At 33.7% G+C, this 19517-nt stretch overlaps 1 protein-coding gene across 3 annotated transcripts in view; it reads right to left on the reverse strand.

Annotated features, from left to right (window-relative positions):
• Positions 1 to 19517, reverse strand: part of LOC106867878 (zinc finger protein ZPR1) — a 28867-nt gene that overhangs the window by 7845 nt on the left and 1505 nt on the right. For 2 of the 3 annotated variants that reach the window (XM_014912936.2, XM_014912937.2), the window contains exons 2-12: positions 14462 to 14604; positions 13088 to 13249; positions 10644 to 10728; positions 8692 to 8762; positions 7767 to 7853; positions 7354 to 7394; positions 4029 to 4110; positions 3054 to 3128; positions 1443 to 1509; positions 778 to 938; positions 308 to 418 (exon numbers count right to left, since the gene is read on the reverse strand). In XM_014912936.2, coding sequence (XP_014768422.1) covers positions 308 to 418; positions 778 to 938; positions 1443 to 1509; positions 3054 to 3128; positions 4029 to 4110; positions 7354 to 7394; positions 7767 to 7853; positions 8692 to 8762; positions 10644 to 10728; positions 13088 to 13249; positions 14462 to 14572 — 1053 coding nt within the window. In that variant the 5' untranslated portion in view covers positions 14573 to 14604. Of the gene's footprint in view, positions 1 to 307; positions 419 to 777; positions 939 to 1442; positions 1510 to 3053; positions 3129 to 4028; positions 4111 to 7353; positions 7395 to 7766; positions 7854 to 8691; positions 8763 to 10643; positions 10729 to 13087; positions 13250 to 14461; positions 14605 to 18501; positions 18747 to 19517 lie in introns of those variants that run through there. The other variant, XM_052968259.1, reaches the window with a different exon arrangement.

A 19517-nucleotide genomic window follows, 5' to 3' on the forward strand; every position in this document is an offset into this window, starting at 1 on the left:
TGTGTGTGTGTGTGTGTATGTTTGTGTCTGTGTTTGTCCCACTAGCATCGCTTGACAACCGATGGTGGTGTGTTTACGTCCCCGTAACTTAGCGGTTCGGCAAAAGAGATTGATAGAATAAGTACTAGGCTTCCAAAGAATAAGTCTGGGGTTGATTTGCTCGACTAAAAGGCAGTGCTCCAGCTTGGCCACAGTCAAATGACTGAAACAAGTAAAAGAGTATAAAAGAGTATACTTTCATTTCTTTCATTGTAAATCATTTTTCAGCCTACATTTGGTAAAAGTAAAACAAAATTCCTTGACTTACTGAGTCCTTTATATCAGTAAGTAAACCTTCAACTGTTGTAAACTTTCCTCCTAAAGAACCAATCGTAGCTTCAAGGTCAAGTTCTGGAATAGAAATGCTGCTGGTTTCACTCTGTAATAGACAAAAGCAATTCATCATTAGTTAAAGATGCAATAATTGGCAAACATATTTTGAATTATCATCAAGTAAAACAATTTTATATATTTGAAAACATGTCATAACTCATTTACGTGATTAAATATTTCAATAAACTAGGATAGCTATATTAAAAGTGATGTCAGAAAATAGTTATCTAAAGAGGAAATTTCTAAATTCAGTTTCATACAAAATGTTACAACCAACGTTTTCAGAGTGTTAAAATAAAATTAAAAAACTGATAAAGATTAATTTCAATCAATGAATGAGAATAAATTCTCAAAATTACATTAAGAAAACTAAAGAAGTAATTAAAAAACAAAGAAAATGTGTACCTTCAAGACATCTCGAGACAGATCAGAAATTGTTCGTATTCTCAAATCCAAGTGTTTCCCTTTTGGTTCTATGGCACCACTACTTTTAACTTCATTATCACGATGGCCACATTGATCACAAGTTGTAGCCATTATAACAACTTCCTTAAAGTGAGGAATATCTAGCAGAGTTAAGGTGATGGCATTAACAAATAGCAGTTATTTATTTCAGAGAAAGATTTTTAATTTGTAAAAGTTGTAATAGCTTCTTCAACACTATCAACATGTGAGTTTCTATATATGTGTGTATATATGTATATGTGTGCATAATTTATATTGACAGATTACAAAACTATTTTTATCAATAATCCTCTTAACTATCATTCCAAAAGAAAGTTGTAAGGCTCAGAAAAAATGTTTTGCTCTTTAGCTGTTGCTTCTATTAATGCCATATTTGTTTTACTTTTTCCTCTTTCCTTTACTTTTTCACTTTTCTCTATAATATTTTGCAATGTTTAGAAAAAATTATTACTTTATGCATTAGCCTTTATTCTAAAATGCAACTCATCACCAGAATAAAACACAATATTTATTTAGTAAAATATATCTTACTTAATAAACTTTAGCTATTTAGCAAATGTAGAAAAGGAAATATTTAATTAAATTTTATTAAAATAAAAGGATACTGATTAATTTCATGTTAGTAGAACACAATGCATTGCAGTTAGGACAATTTATGTCAAAGGATAACACCTGCAATAAAAGAAATATAACAGAATATATCAATTTATGTCAAGCCAGTCACAAGCTTCGTTTCCAAATATCATCACAAGAAAATACTTCAAAATACAAACATTTCTTACAAATAATAATTTTCAAACAACATTTTAGACAATAAATATTTAGTAGAAACATCTGTTGCTCTACTCTCACACCCTAATGAACTTATCACCCACCCATCCTAATCTTCTGTCCATACTTTCTCATACTCACTTTCTTGTAAATTATAATTGTGGGTAGGAAGAATTGGCCATATCATTTAATATGAGGTTTCTGGTGTAAGCCACAGTAAGAATGACAAGAAAAGAACAGGTTGATGCATTTAAGTAGGTGTGGGCAAGAGTAATACACAACTTGATAGCTCAGAAGAGTAGGAACTGTCACAATAACAGAAGAAAGAAAGAAAAGAGATGGTATGTTGGAAAGATGATTGGGCTTCCAATTTTTTTTAAATTGGTGAATTCTTTTATATATTTTAGATGCTATTAAATGAGACAAGTTCATCATGCTTCCTTTGACATAACAACCTTTGAAGTTCATTGCTCATAGAAGTGGGGCTGACGTGGATGGAGCTAACAAAGTTAAATGTGGATGATGTTTGTATAGACAAGGTTATGGAGAAGTGAAGGGTGGAATTGTGGCATCATTTGCACAGAAATATGTTTAATTAGAAGTGACAATATTCTTTGTAATTTTGGCACAAGGCCAGCAACTTTGAGGGAAGAGGGAAAGTCAATTACATCAACCCCAAATGGATGAAAGGCAAAGTTGACTTTGGTCGGATTTGAACTCAGAACCTAAAAAATTGGAAGAAATGCTACTAAGTATTGTGTCTGTCACATTAATGATTTTGCCAGTTTGCCACCAACAATGTGGAACCCTAAAGTATGCCAGCATTCAAAGATTGTGACTTGGACAGCTTCTAGTCAATACACTCTCTGCTGGGAAAATTTAGAAATGAAAAATTGATGGAACCCAAAGGCAGAAAAATCTCATACTAAATATGGTCAATACTAAATGTGTTCATTTGATATCAAGATAATTAATATTTTTTTTTTTTGTCAAAGTTCTCAAGAGATAACAACCACAAAGGTTAAGCATTCAAAATCAAACACTGAAGGAATTGGCAAGGCAGAAGCTGTAGGTGGTCACTAAAAAGGGAAAGACATTTAAAATAATAAAGTAGGTAAATTTAACATAATCAGGAGATGAAACTTTCACCAAAAATAGCTGCAAGTGGTAGATTTTAAATAACAAACGACACCTCCTTTCAGAAGAAAATTTGGAACTGATGTAGCCTGGATAGGAAAAGATAGGAGCTGGATGTTATATGTTTCAGAGAAAAATTGTATGTATGTGATTTGCATATTAATAGGAGGTAGTTTGCAGGGTCAAGGATGAAGGAAATTTCCTGAACACTGGTGTAAACACACACACACACATTTAGGATCTTTGCATAAGAAATTTTATATAAAGTGTGTTGAAATTTAATTTTGTAATGAATTATTTCTATATACCTCATCTTTAAGGTTCAAAGTACTGTCAGCAGGAATTCCAGCACTTGCAACAACACTCCGATCATCTTCTTCAGGCTATAAATTATATGTAATACAAAGAAACAGAAATATTACAATGATATACAATAAAAAATTAGAGAGAAAAGTGTATCAAATAAAAGGAAACAACAACAATATCACCAATAATAATTTCTCAAACAAAAGTTTCCATATACTCAAGAAAGTATTTCCTCTAAATCATAAGACAATGAAAAGAGGTTATATTTTCTTTAAAATACACTGAAACCCTTACTGCAGCCATTGTGTCTCATGTCTCCCACCCTGCTATAAACCTGAAGAAATTCAAGCTGAATGTAAACTTACTTGACCTTAATAGTATAAATAAGCCTGCAAAAAAGGCTTGGTCACTCCTCCTTGCAGGAAAATGTAAAGAAAAGGCTGACCAGCACAACTGAGCAATAAGTACATTGTAATATCAGTAACAAGGTTCTGAACAACTTAAGCATAACAAAAGGATCCAAAGTGTGTGGTAAGAGGTTTATTTCCCAACCACATGGTTTCAGGTTCAGTCCCACTGCATGGCACCTTGGGTGTTTTCTACTATAGCCTGGGTCAACCAAAGCTTTGTGAGTGGATTTGGTAGTCAGATACAGAAATAGCCCATCACTTGAGTGTGTGTGTTTGCAAGTGTGAATGTGTGTATTTGTATCTCCTTGTCTTAATATTGTGTGACAGTTGTAAAGTGTTACTATCACACCAGCAATGTCATCATTTTGCAATATTCTGTGCAAACATGTCTAGCCTTAAGGTAAATAATCTTGGAAACAGGTGAGAGTTGGCAGCAGGAAGGGTATCCAGCCATAGAAAGTCTGCCTCAATAAGCTCCATTCAACCCACACAAGCATGGAAAAGTGGGCATTATGATGATGATGATGATTATGAATATAAATATCAGTGGAAATAAAAATTACTCACTGGTATGCCAAGTGATACATTCTGTTCAGCAGACCTTTTAAAGTTGTGCACAACCATTTCTGTATCTTTGTTTGGAGCATGAGTGGAAAAGTAGATTAAGGATCAATAAATGGAATGAAGAGAGATTTGCTTTTCATAAATACTGTACACTGTGAAAAATGTGCCATATGTATTTGAGTATATTTAATACATACTACAAAGGAAATGAGCATTAAGATGATAAAATGTTGTTTGTTTATTATACTAATCACAAAAGTGTAAAATGAACAATAGTTATTTTTTTATCCTTTCAAGAATATGACTTTCATTTCTATCTACCCAAAGTTAACAAAATTTGTACTTAGCACCTATGAACCATGACTAGAAGAGCCTCTACAATTAGAATTAGCAATCCCATCCTACTCTTCTAAAAAATAGAAAAAAAAAGAGGACACATTGAATAATGTAATCCTAAATACACTATGCTTGAATAAAGATTCCAGGTTCTGAGTTCAAAGTTCTTCATGCCTGATGTCTGTTCATTCATGTGGACAATTAGTGCAGCAATATATCAGACTATCCTCAGACAAGAGACATGGTCCAAATGCTTGCAATATAGTGGATTTGACTAAAAGCCAGCCGCTGGCATTGAAACAGGTGACATATTAAGTCTACCACACAAAGGACGAAGCAATTAGGGTTTTATAGCATTTTGATCACTCCTGATGTAACTGTCACAAAGCTCATCATCATCATTTACCATCCATTTACTATGCTGGCATGGGTTAGACAGTTTGACTGGAACTGGTAAGCTAGGTTTCTACAGATGGATGCCCTTCCTAACACCAACCACTCCAAGGGTGTAGTGAGTGCCTTTTTTATATGTCACTGGCTCTGTCCACGACTACGATATCACTGGGCTTGACAGTCTTCTCAAGCACAGGAAATCGCCAGAGGTCTCAATCATTTGTCATCACCTCCATGAAACAACAGTTCAAAATGATGATAGTGAGGGAGGCTGGGATGCATAATGTATCTATATCCACATTTGGATCTCTCATCCAATATACCCCTGTCGAGTCTACACCTGTCTCCCCATTTCTTTGATACCCTCTTATCTATCACTCTTCCTCTCTTCTATTTGCTATACTATGCTTCCTGTCTAATACTCTTTTCACTCGGGCCAGTCACACGGTACTGGCAACATCCACGCTCAAAATGGTGGTTTTTACGTGCCACCTGCACAGGAGCCAGTCCAGCGGCACTGGCAATGACCTTGCTCGAATGATTTTCTAACGTGCCAGTAAGGCGATGCTGGTAACGATCATGCTCAAATGGTTCTATTTATATGCCACTAGCACAGAAGCCAGACAGCTGCTCTGGCAATGTTCACGCTCGGACGGTGCTGTTAGTACTCTACTGGCACAGGTGCCGGTCATCGAATATGGTTCAATTACGATTTCGATTTCACTTGTCCCAACAGGTCTTCGCAAGCAGTGTTTAGTGTCCAATGAAGGAGAGGTTGGCATGGGTGCCAGTCGTCAAATTTGGTTCAATTTCGATTTCAATTCACTTGCCTCAACAGGTCTTCGCATACGAATAAGTGAGTTGACTACACTTCTGGCAGAGGCCACAGATTATGCTCTCAATTGGCTTGCTGGGTCTTTTCACATACTGCATATTTCCAAAGGTCCCGGTCACTAGTCATTGCCTCGGTGAGGCCTAAAGTTCAAAGGTCGTGCTTCACCATCTCATCCCAGCACACTCTTCCCCGCTACTAACTTCGTCACCTAGATAGCGGAAGCTATCAACTACTTCTAGTTTTTCTCCCTGGAATGTGGCAAAGGTTGTTTTCTGCACATTTTCAGTGTTTATTGCTCCTGAGCATCTGCCACATTCAAAAATTATCTTGCTAGTTAGCCTTCCTTTGATATTGCTGCACCTCTTATGTGTCCATAGCTTACACTGGGTACAACTTATGGAGTTTCTACCTACGCCTTTTCTGCAGATTGAGCAGCGCCATCTACCTGAAGTGGTTTGTGTTTTGTCTACCTTTCTGCTTATTAGGACTTTGGTTTTAGCTAGGTTGACTCTAAGGCCCTTTGATTCTAGTCCTTGCTTCCACTTTTAGCTAGGTTGACTCTAAGGCCCTTCGATTCTAGTCCTTGCTTCCACCACTCGTATTCAATAATCCCTTATCATTCCCCCCTCTCACCTATCATGAGATCACTGTATAAGGGATTGCAATGGATTTGTTTGACCCCAATACATTTACCATATCCCTTTCTATAACTGCCAGTTATCACACCCTCTCTCCCAAACCTCTTGTTATTGACAACTATCACACCCTCTTACTTTCTATCTACTTCTATTACTATCTATCACTCTCTCATCCCCTCTACCAGACTTTCATCCCTCTCACTCAGTTTCTACCATCATATTCCAGTTCTCTTCACTTGAGTGTTTTGTTCTTCTGTCGTTACTGCTCTTCCATTCACCTTACCTCGAGTAGACAAATTCATCATAGAGTAGTGAGGACTCATTAATCTCACAGGGTACAATGCAATCTCAATAGTGCTTGTACCACGAGCTATATGCACCCAGTTCACTCTGTAAAATGGCAGTGTGGGAGTGAGAAGACATTTTTAGTACAATGGAGGACATCATAACCTCTCTAGTTTTAGTGCCATGTTAAAAGCACCGAGAACACCATGAAGTAGTTGGCATTAAGAAGGGATCTAGCATAGAAATCAAGTCAAAAATGAAAGGTACAAGTGATACATGGCCATCAAACATATCTACAAGGGCAGTAACTTCAAACAGTAGCTAACATGGAGCATTACAACCTCTCCAACACATGTAAACATGTGAAATGGACATAAATATATGGTTGGATATATATAGAGAGAGAGAGTGGGGAAGAGAGAGGAATGTGATTCACATCTCTTTTGAGTAAAATGCTGTATGTATAGCTTGTACGAAAGACACAATACTAGTTAGTTGAGTATCTGGATTGAGATAGGTAGGGGAAGTAACTGCACTAACATGTGATATGAATAGATAACAAATACTGAATGGAAGGTACTTGTGACAGAGAATGACCAAAACATGGGGAATAACGGTGGTGGTGGTGGCTGTGGTAGTGGCAATTGCATAAGATTTCAGGATGTTTGGTATCACAGGCAAGCTGACACAAGAATAATGGATATTAATATCATCTTTGCTTAATGGAAGTTATGTTTATTAGAGATTAGGTTTTTTGCAGGAAATCAAAGGAAAATAGCATTTCTGAAATGATTCCTAAGAAAATGTATCATTAGGAAAAGAGTATATCTTTAAAGGATATGGATTCTCCACAAAGCTGTTACCACTGGGATCATCAATAATCTGAAATAAAAAATATTCATTAAATACTTGCTTAAAAAATATATAATTTTTCAGATAGCACACACAAAATATACATAAGTTCGTTATAGCTTTTAATGCTTTACAAGTACATATATGTATACATAAACACCATGACCACTTAAATATTGCATAACCAGAGCTAAGAAATGTAGTTCAGCTGTTAGGTAAACTACACATTCTCAAACAAATTCCAATCAATGATCTACCATTAAATATATTTTTCCCTTTGTATCTTCTAATGTTCAACCCTTCTCGATTAGCTAATACTATTCATTTCTCACTTAAACTCACTCAATGTAGTCGTCTTTGTAACCTCTATTATTATTCATATATAATTTTTTTAATACTTACAAGTGTAAATGGTTCTTCCATTTCAAGAAGTTTCTTCAACTTAATGACAAATGCATCTAATTGTTCTGCTAATTCAGGATGTTGTATCTAGAGAAAAAGAAAACAAATATGATAAAATAAGTTTGTTTAGACAATAGTATCAAATTTGGATACAAAGCCAGTAATTTTAGAGAAGTGGTTAAATCCTTTGCATCAACTCTCCAGGGTTCAACTACAACTTATTTTGTCAACTTCAAAAGGATGAAAGACAAAGTTGACCTCAGTAAGATTTGAATTCAGTACACAAAGAGGAAGAAGAAATGCCATTAAGCATTTTGTCTAATAAGTTAACAATTCTGCCTTAAGTTTGTTTTAATATGTAATATATGAAATATATCAAAACTATCTCTTTAATTTATAAGAAACTCAACAAAACACGTAACCTTGCAGTTTTCTCTTTCAACTGTCCCTTTCTGAAGATTCTTATGAAACAGATCAAGAAATATCTCACAATATCTTAGAATATTTATTCAGTTAAACTAATTCTATATTTGAGAAGGCTGAATTAAGTATAATATCAACATGGCTAAAATAGATTAAGAAAATGAAAGGTTTTTTTTTACAACAATAATAAAATAACATCACTTGGTATATATGGGTTAAGATTAAGTAAGAATAAGACATAATTTTTAATGTCAAAACACAAAGAAGAATTAATGACCAGATAACAAGGCAACCCTTAATGAAGATGGTGATGAATTGTGATGATGGTGGTAGGTGTCACTATTAATACTACCACTGTCATGATTATCAATTTATCAATTATCACTATCTTTCACTTCATTATAATTTCAACCAAAGATGGAAAATATAAGAAACATCAGATAACCTTTCAAAATTAAAGAGAAAAAATTTTTTTAAAGAGTCTAAATTTGTAATAACTTACTTTTCGGAGGGGTTGTTGGAACTCAATTCCTGTTATTGCATTTGCTATCAAACCTTCAATGTTTGTTATGCCTGCAACAGAGATTATGAGAGATGTTTATAGAAAACCAGCTAAACATCTGAATCCAATGCATTATCTTTAATAAGAAGTTAATTTTAAAAAAAACATAAAAATTTAAAAAAAACACTATGAACAATAATTTTAGATTCACAACCATTGTTATTATCAACACCAATCTTTTAATGTTAGTTTTTCTATATATTCAAAGATTAAACACATATGGAGTATAGCAGATTGCCATGCCTCGCATTTCAGCACAATCTTATCTGTGAGGCCTAACATCCCAGCCTCCATTACTTATTTCCATTCCTTCAACTGTTGATATTTATAAATATGATATTATGTTGAGAAATATTCATTTTTATCAAACTTGCAAAATTTACTTTATAACCTCTTTGATGATATTTTAGCTGACCAACAATTTACAATGTTCTTGTAATATTTAGTGAACAATATACATTAAAAGATATTATGTGACTAAACAGAAACTATGGAGACTTATCAATACATTAAAATAATTTCTAGAATTCCAGGTATATCTTGAAATGGAGAGGAGCTGCTTTCCTTCAACATTTTAGTGGTTTTATATTTACATCTTACTTTCATTTCAATAACATACATTATCATCACCATCTCTACATATGCTTTTGCTATGAGACATTGCTTTATGACCAGATGACCTTCCTGATAGAAATCTTTTTTAGCTACCACTTTACAAGCACATGATGTGTTTTGTTTTCTTCTAAAAACCAGGGTATACACAGTACAGGAAACATTAATTTTGTAGGCTCAGTAGGTTGTTCTTTCAATTTAAGAGTAAATTTTCCCATAGTACAAAATCTTATGATCATGCTGTCCCAGAGAGCAGCATTTTCTTATTGAAAATGTTTCAATGTGTAATTTGCAATTTCATAAACATACTTCTTTTGTACATGAACTTCTGAATATTGAGCATTAAACACTAACCTTGAAATGCTCAAAGCACTGAACAGACAACTGAAACACAATATTGCAGTCAGTCATAGTGGTCTATATATCACATACAGGTGGTTGTTCCTATGTGTTTTTAAGAAAACCCATCATATTTGTATAAAATACTTTAATACAAAGGAAGAGTATTGTTTTATAAGCTAAAACATCAGTAACATATACAGGGAAGTTTTATATAAATGAAATTTTCATACAAGTGTCCACTAGTTCATTTTGAAAGTAAATGTGCTAAAAAAATCTATTGAAGAATTTTTCAGTGTCTTTTCCTTCCCTATTCTTCATCTATCCTATTCTTTGCAGATACTATTATTAAATGTTATTAGATGATGACAAAAAGCAAAGAATTAGAGAAAATATTGAAATTCTTAAAGAATTACTCTCAGACAGCTGGTGACATATACAAGAAGGAAGCACAACTGTCTAAATCAAACTGAAAATAAAGATCTTGAAGAAGCTGTGAATAATTGTCTATTCATCGTCATCATCATCTAACGTCCACTCTCCATGCTAGCATGGGTTGGACGGTTTGACTGGGGACTGGTGAACCAAGTGGCTACACCAGACTACAATCTGATCTGGCAGAGTTTCTACAGCTGGATGCCCTTCCTAACGCTAACCACTCTGAGAGTGTAGTGGGTGCTTTTTACGTGCCACCGGCACGAGAGCCAGTCCAGCGGTACAGGAAATAAATACTAAAGGTAAGAAAAACCGATGAACTGATGAAGAAGGGAAATGGTTCAATACTAAATCAACCAAGTTTCAATTCTGATTCAAGGATACTTGATTCAAATCAAGAATACTTGATTCAATCAAGAATACTTGATTCAATCAAGAATACTTGATTCAATCAAGAATACTTGATTCAATCATGAATACTTGATTCAATGTCAACAGCTACTCACTTCCTTTCCCTGGTGGAATTTCAAAGTCTAGTTCTGGTATTCTTATTGTAGCAGAATCAGTTTGAATAACTTGCCGGTTTAAATCCTGTAACATTATATGAAAAATTAAACAATTAATATTCTTTTATAGGTGTATTTGAGAGCTTGACTAGGGATACATATCAATTGATGAAGGCAGAAAATATAATTAAAGCTGAAATTTTTTCATTGTCAGACATGTACTCTACATTTAGGTTTTTATTGCAAGAGTGAGTGGTGATGTCAAGCTAAGTGGCAGATTAAATCTACCACTTAAGAAGCACAGTCCATTTGATAGGCTTCTGCATAGTTTCTGCCAACCCATTTTGCCTCGCAAGGCTAGGATTGATTCAAAACTGTAGGAAAAGACTTGAACAGGTTGTTATATTCAGATCTAATTCAAAACCACTAAATTGCAAAGCAAACCTATTAACCAAACAGCTATGTGTTGTGACACAGTTGTCATCATCATCGACATTGTTTAACATCCGCCTTCCATACTGGCATGGTTTGACAGGAGCTGGCCAGGTAGGAGTCTGCACTATACTTTTGTGTCTGTTTCAACATGGATTTTACAGTTGGAAGTCCTTCCTAACACCAACCACCCAGCAGAATGGACTGAGTGCTTTTTACATGGCACAAGCACAGGTGAGACCAGTTTTGGCATGGTTTTTACAGCTGGATGCCCTTCCAAATGCCAACTACTTTAAAGTGTGGACTGGATGCTTTTTCAGTGGCACCAACACTAGCAGGATTACCAAGTAACTTGAGCGGGGAAGAGGCATTGGAAGAGAGAATCTTGTGTCAGATGATGAAAGCTTATAGTGAGACAGAGGAGACAGAAACAGGTGTCTTGCTGAAGCAGAGGTACATGGTTACCCAGCCAGAGAGAGAGAGAGAAATGAGGACAGAAACAGGTGTGCTACTGTAAAGGGAATACATGGTTACCCAACCTGAGAGAAGAGCAGGAGAAGGAGAGAGATGGTGGCAAAATACCAGGCAAACTCACAAGGGACCAGGATGAGAATATAAATGGGATGGTCAAGTAAAAGGAGAGAGAGATGGTGGCAAGTGTCAGGGTACACCCAAGAGGTATGGAGGTCATAATATAAGTGGCAGGGCATTGCCAAAGAAGTGTGAGTCGAGAGTGGGGGAGGGGAATGTTGTGAGTGGTGAAAACTTGGGTATATAGTGGTGGGAGCACTGGATAGCAATGATACAGTTGTATTCTGTGACATTCAAAATTGAAAATATTAACCCTTTAACATTTACACTAGTTGTATCCAGCCAAAATATTCTACTTGTTTTATGTTGAAACTGGTCAAATCTGGCCTCTAACACCAACCCTTCATTATCATTTTAAAAATTAACAATTACCTCATCAAGCTCTCAAAGTTACAAGATAATGCACAATGAATTCAAAACAATGTGAATAAATAACCATTACATTTGACAAAATAATGTGAATGCTGAAGGGCTAAATAGTAAGTGATATTGAAATGCAAACTTAAAAAAAAAAAAACTCATAAAGAACCTATTCTAGCTGAAAACAGGCTAAAATCCCATTTGAAGCTGGAAGTGACTACTGCCAGTCAGCTCAGATATGATCACTTAATAATAGAAGCATGTTTCTTAATGTCACAAAATGCATTAAGACATGCAACATTTATGCCTGTTAATAATTCAAATCATATAAGTCACTCTAATAAAATGAAATTTTAGCTTCAAAACCAGTTTGTGCTTTTTTTTTTTTTTTTTTTTTTTTCATAAGGAAACAATCATTGAATCAAAAATTACCACAAACACTTGATTAGCTTCAAATTCTGCCACACTGAACTGTGTTCTCCTTGCTTAAGGTAATTTAATTGTATTCTCTACACTCTTGCTTCCTGATTAAGATACTTATATTAGTAAGTAATGTATATTTTCAAAACACTAAGATGAGGAACTTGGCAACAGAGTATAAAAAAAAAAGCAATTTTATTTGTTATTTATTTATATTTCTTAAAAATCACAATGTAGCAGAATAGCAAAGCTTACAAGTCTTCTTGCTCTACTTTGGTTTAAGGAAATATATCTTGAAAACAAAACTACGAATATGCAGTAAATATGTAGAACTATTCAGTCTTAAAGAATAAAAATGTTTACATTTTTTGTAAATGGCTGAAGTGATTTATAACATTGTAACAAAGCTACATATTTTGGTGATGAGTACAGTTAATATAATCAACCTGGTAATTGGTTGGTGCTTTACTTTATCAACCTTAGAAAAGGATGAAAGCAAAGTTGAACTCAGTGTTTGTTGACCTTCATATTATCTGCTGAAGAGCTAAATTAGCAAGTACTTTGTAATGAAAGCCATTTATATGATAATCTGTATGGAATAATAACTAACAGGTAATGATAATAAAAATACAGTTTCTTACCTTCTTAGAAGTAATTCGAACTTTGTACTGCACACCTAGTTGTTGTATAGCTGCACCTGGCTTTAGCTCATTGTTATGAAATCCACAATGATCACAGTTAAATGACATAATAATCACTTCTTTGAAAAATGGAATTTTAGTGAGTAAGATTTTGGTTTTGCCCTGGTACAAAAGATTTTTAACATATCAATAATTATTCAAATTGAATTTGTATACCTATCAATAAAAACTTAGTGTTAGAATAGTAGAATTATCTTCATCAACTTCTTACTATATATACAGTTACACTTCCACAACATTAAAAGAAGTAATACCAAGTTTGCAAGCAGATCAAAAATAAATTTACTGTAATTAACCCACTCCATTCTGAGAGAGAAAATATTTTATTACCAACAGAAGTAATAGCTCTCTGAACTTTATACAATACAATTTGTTCTTATTCTAATAACTATACTTTAAGACCACCATCACCACTGCTAATTGGGTGCCTAAGTAACAGAAGCTATCAATTACCTTTAGAGATTCTTGTGGGCTTTTAAGAAAATCTATTTCCTGTGCACTCTTACAGTTTATTACTCTTGTGCATCTGCTACATACAAGGTTTACATTCCCTGTCAACCTATGATATCACTGCACTTCTTGTGTATTCATTGCCTGTATTGGGTACATTGTACAGAATTTATATTTTGATAACATAGTCCATCAATTGCATGCTTTTGAAGTTGCTTCTATCCTTTGCCTTTCTAGCAATTGATGATTAATGATTAGCTATGACACCTATCTGACATGCAGATGGTTAGTACATGTCCTACTTCACTAGATATTTTCACATCTAAGAGACTAACCTTAACTGTATGTCTGTTTCCCTATCTTCATATCCTTGATTGTGCTTTTGACTATATTAACTATCAACTACAATAGCTGGCACCACATGTTGTCTACTGGGTATTTTCTGAATCTTTTATACGTTATTCTAATTCAGAAATCTCTTGTAGTGAAGTTTTCACATCTCTTTCTTCTGAGCATCAGCAAGGACAAGTGTGCAGCTATCATTCCATGCACACTTTCCCAGACAATATTTTTATTCACACTGGCACACTGCTTTGTAATCTAACACTTCAAGCTGCTAATCCTTTCAATGTAAAATTTTGGCATCCTTCTTACTGCCAGCTTCTCTCCATAATGTGTCTACATGATATCTAACTTTTCTTTTAGCGACTTGATATTCTTCCTTGTTCTTCCAGAGACATGAAATTAAATTAAGCTAAGAAAATTACTTATTTAGCTATTTAAACATTCAACTAGTTTTTCCATTGACAAATATTTCTTTAGCAATGACAATTACTCTTTAAGGAATCAAAAACTGATATTTACCTGTAATTCACAATTGACACAATAGCTTTCAATTTCAGTGACATCAGGGTCATCTGCACTAATATTTTGAAATATCTGCACCTTGGCAGGTACTTTATTATCCGTACTCATTTTAACTCTCCAGCAATTTTTTTACTGAAAACCTACAAATAAATATTGTGAATTTATTAAAGAAAAATATAACATTCACTACTAATCAACAACATATTATCTCAATAATTTCACCAGTAGACTATCTCAGATTACTTTCCACTTGGAACAATATTTAAGTTGTTAGGTGGGAAATTTTTTCTTTTGGTATAAGATTTGTTAAATAATATTACTATACAATATAGTTAGTTATTCTCAAAATGATTCTAGCTTTCTATGCCAACCAGTTTATATTCTTGTACATTTACTTAGTGTTTCTTAGCATGAACAATGAAGTCTAAGCTTTGCTAATGGGGTCATAAAACTAAAACATGTCTGGAGTTGTCTCTTACTGAAATAAAATAATATTAGTCAATGATGAATTTAGTTTTTTTCCTATCTGCATAATTATATCTAGTTAAATACCATCCTAATTAAACAAGACAACTCTTAAATTTTTATTTAATTTAATGAAAATAGAATTTGTGCAATGCTATAGCAATTGAATGTAATTTTGGCAATACAGTGACAACTATGGGCATGTTAGTGTTTTATTAGACCTCATCTGTGAAGTATAGATTTTTGTGAATAAACACTTTATGGTGTGATCAATTTAAAAAGGGATAAGGGAAATATACCTTGGGACAAACTCTACATGAAAACCAAAATAATCAATGTTAACATAATCTAAAGTCAAGAAATGTTTAATCTTTTTCCTTATTAAGCATGCTAGGTATAGATGTGGCTTCATGATAAGAAATTTGCTTCCCAACCACATGGTTCTGGATTCAGTCCAACTGCATGGCATCTTGGGCAAGTGTCTTCTACCACAGCTCTGAGCCAACCAAAATCTTGTGATTTGGTGGACAGAAACTGAAAGAAGCATATCGTGTATACATATATTTATGTGTGTGTATTACTGTCTCCATCCCTTGGCATTACATGATAGTTGTAAACAAGTCACCATCATGCAAGTGGTGTCCTTCATTTCCAACCTTCTCTGAAGACGTCTAGTCATGGGAAATATAACAATTTCCGTCTGACCCATGCGAGAAAGGAAAACTTTACTATTTGAATTTCATGAAGGACATGTCCTAGTGTATTTTTCCTTCATCTCTATTTCAAGTTATCATGTATCATGTCCAATGGTGTTTCTATACTGCCAAAAATCACATTCACTCTCCATCACTGCATTACTCAATTCTATTTCTCATAAAGTTTAAGTTTGGAGTTGTCTCCCCTGTCCATTTTGACCAAAATTGATCGTTAAGTTAATAGTTCTTTCTCCTTATTAAAATGTTTTGGTTCACTACATTAAGTTGTTAGCATTGACCTCATCTTCCTTTACTGACTATAACTTATACTTGCATCAAGCATAATGAAGCCTGCATCACTCTTCCTATTCCATCACCCTTCTCCTAAATTCATCAATGGTTGAGGCACATCGGGGACTTGACCATGGTTTGAAAGGATGCCTACAGTTTATCTTTCCCTAGATCAGTTCTCAGATGATGACTTAACAGATAATGAGTTTCAGATAAACTTAGTAAGCTGTTATCTTGTTGGTTGTGTGACAACATATCCATGCCAGACAAAAGAACACTGATAAAAAGAATGAATGACATTAGATCACCAGTAACAAATTGCTTCATATTTTTAAGATGGATCTGTTATTTATTTTACCACACAAATTTCTATGGTGTGACACGACTAGCTGCATGTCACTGATTTTAATAAATTAAGAATTGGGGAAAATTTTTGTTATTTTATAAGAACAGAATTCAGTTTTCAAAACAGGGAACTGCACAAATAAGTGGATTATTTCATCAATCAAGTTGGTAAAAACTTCAAAAAATTACATCAAGTCTTGAAACTGCATAATATCTAAAGTTAGCATTCTGGTGATGCATGAATAAGTAGACAACAGAAGAAATTATAACCATGTAACAAGTGTAATAAAATCAGAAGTAAAACAATATTTATCAACAATTCAGTCAAGAGCAGCAAATTCAAGGTACACCAAGATTTCTGATACACGAACAACTTGTTCTATTACTAGAAGTTATTTAATTTTCTAAATACAAAATTAATCTAAAGAATGAGAACAGAAGTATGGTAAATCAGTACTGAATCCTAAAACTATCGAGGAAACTAATATTCTCAGACTGTTGATATCTACACCGAGAGAAGAGGCTCTGGTTTGGATAATTCTAATACATTTTCATCTTTGGTTCTGAAGAAAATTTCTAAATTTTGGCAAATAGTGGTGACTGTTTATTTTTATGGGCCTTCAAAATTGCTCTTTATCTTTTCTATCAGTTGACAGCATTTCATACTCGGAAGGTAGGTACAATATTACCAACTGTGTACATTTTCCTTCAATAAAAGAAAAGATGTACACACAAAAGTATTTGAAACTATTTGCTCATTAAAAAGTAATTTGTAACCTACTTTTTTTATCATGAGATTGTGAAAATGGCTTTCACAATGCACTAAACTACATTTTCAGTCAACAAATTATAATTGTCAGCTTCCTATTTCATTTGAATCAATGCAGCAAAAATCTTGTTAACCCTTTCCTTACCAACCTGGCTGAAACCAGCTCTGGCTCTGAATACAAATGTCTTGTTTTCGTAAGTTTTGAATTAAAATCTTCCATCAAACGTAAGTTACAATTTATGTTCCTAACACTAGCTGAATGATAACTAAGTTATTTTACTAAATTCTTTGTTATATTTAAAGTAATTGAAAGAAACATAGAGCATCTCAAAATAAATACAGTAATGAAAGGGTTAAAGAATATCATAATGAGTAAGTATGCCTCGAGTGCAAGATACTGTTAGCCTTAGCTTTTATTCCCTACACCATACTGTTGATGCTTTTGAAGTAATTCATATCCATCTGACAACTTTAAAGACATGAATTAGTGGACCTGTTAGCTGTAGATAGGAACATGATTTACAATACTTGTGAACTTTGTAGCTAGTTGATTCTCATAGCATTCTTCTAGGTCAACCATGCACAAAAATGCAGTTCAAGATATGGTTGGTTATGTGTAACCAACAGTTTATAAGATTGTTGAAACTACTTGTCTAAAACAATCACATACAAAGAATTTTTGTCCCATATATCAATGCTTGTGTAAGTGGAACAAAGTAACATCCTAAATGTGAGAGAACTGCAGTAGCAATTATCACACTGGTAAGATCATATAATGAACTGGACTATGAGGATTTTATGTGAAGTATATCTTAAAATACAGAATTGTATTTTTGAGGTATTTCATGGTTATTAAGTCTCTAATAATATTCTTTTATCAGTGTCCTTGAGTAATGGTACTCTTTTGGTAATTAAATTCAGTCATATTTATTTACTCATAAACTACCTGAAAGGTATAGTGACTGATGTGAAACTAAATAAATCAATAACATATTTCTAATATCATCACTTTTGGAACAATGTTGAAGAGGTGTTACTGTCACTTGAAATTGTTTTGATTATTTCATTTGAAGGATATAGTTTCATTCATTCTTTTGTTGGCACACTTTTGTCAAGTGCACACTACTTGGTCAAATGGAGGTCACCATAAAGTTGGTGATAGAACACTTTCTACATTCAGCTAATGCTGAGACCAACCAAAGAATTTAAGTGAAGGGATTCATTCTGGAAGTCTAAGTCTCATATTCATATAGTGTATGGAATTGATTGATAGAAGTGAAAATGGAATATCATAACATTTCCAAGTGCAAGTGATTTGGCTTCAGCAGAAAAGTAAGACAAGTTTTGTTGAAGATACAACAACTATATTTCTATCCTTATTACATATACTAACTTCTTAGCAAGCACCAGTCTCCAGATTAGATGGAATTAAGATAGTATAATGTTCATGGCTCACTGAAACATTAACTTACACTTCTTCATTTGATAATAATCAGTGGAAAGGCACTAAAGTTTTTCAGTCTAATGCTCTTCCAAACATGTTACATAAAGACTTCTCTGAACAATATGAAGATTCCAGATTGGGTTTTAGGCACCTTTTCAGATGTTGAGAAAACAGAAATACAGAAAAGTAGGTGACTTGTGAGATTTGGCTGTTATTATTAGCAGATTGATTGTTCACATTTTCTTGTTGGCTTGTGCTGGATTTTGTTTTATGGATACCAGTCCTGCAATGATTATATTTAGTTGATAAGTTTAAGAGTTTTATTCATGTACATAATGTCTGCTACCTCTGTATCCTGTATGCGCATGTAAGGATAGAGAAAATGTGTCTGGTTGTTGAGAAATGTTTTATAAAGCATATACATTGTGTTAGAAATGTACCTGGTTGTGGAGAAAAATTAGAATGGTTCAGTAACTTTTGAGTCAATATCTGTTTCTGTTTTGCCATCCTTCAAAAGTAAGTATTTATTCTAAATATAAATGCATGTCATTTATTGTTATATCCAGTTTAGATTTGTCAAAGAACAAACCCTGTCACATACTTCCTGTTTTCAACTATTGGAGCACTATGTATAATTGTTTTTACAACCATGTATAATGTATGTATAAATAATTATTCATATTTACAATGTATGTATAAATATTTCTGATCAACCGACGGTTAGCAAATCTTTCCAAAATCTCCAAAGTACCCGAAATACCAACTGACTGGGACAAGTTATTCAAAGTTCACTTTTCAGCCTAGATCTCTGCCTTGATCAACAATTCTAAATTTCTGCTGTGCGCTGACAACCCTGGGGGTGGGGAGGGGACTTTCGGAAAATTCACAAGATCTGATTTTTCTGCCATAACTTCGGGTAAAATGGATATATATTGATTTTTTTTTTTACAAAATCCCACATTTTTGGTTATGGAGGATCCGATTCTGAAAAAAATTTGCTTGTAAAATTTCAATTTTTCAACAAGGAAAATATATATATATATA

The sequence above is a fragment of the Octopus bimaculoides genome, chromosome 5 (assembly GCF_001194135.2).
Source record: "Octopus bimaculoides isolate UCB-OBI-ISO-001 chromosome 5, ASM119413v2, whole genome shotgun sequence".
In the NCBI taxonomy this organism is placed as follows: Eukaryota; Metazoa; Mollusca; class Cephalopoda; order Octopoda; family Octopodidae; genus Octopus; species Octopus bimaculoides.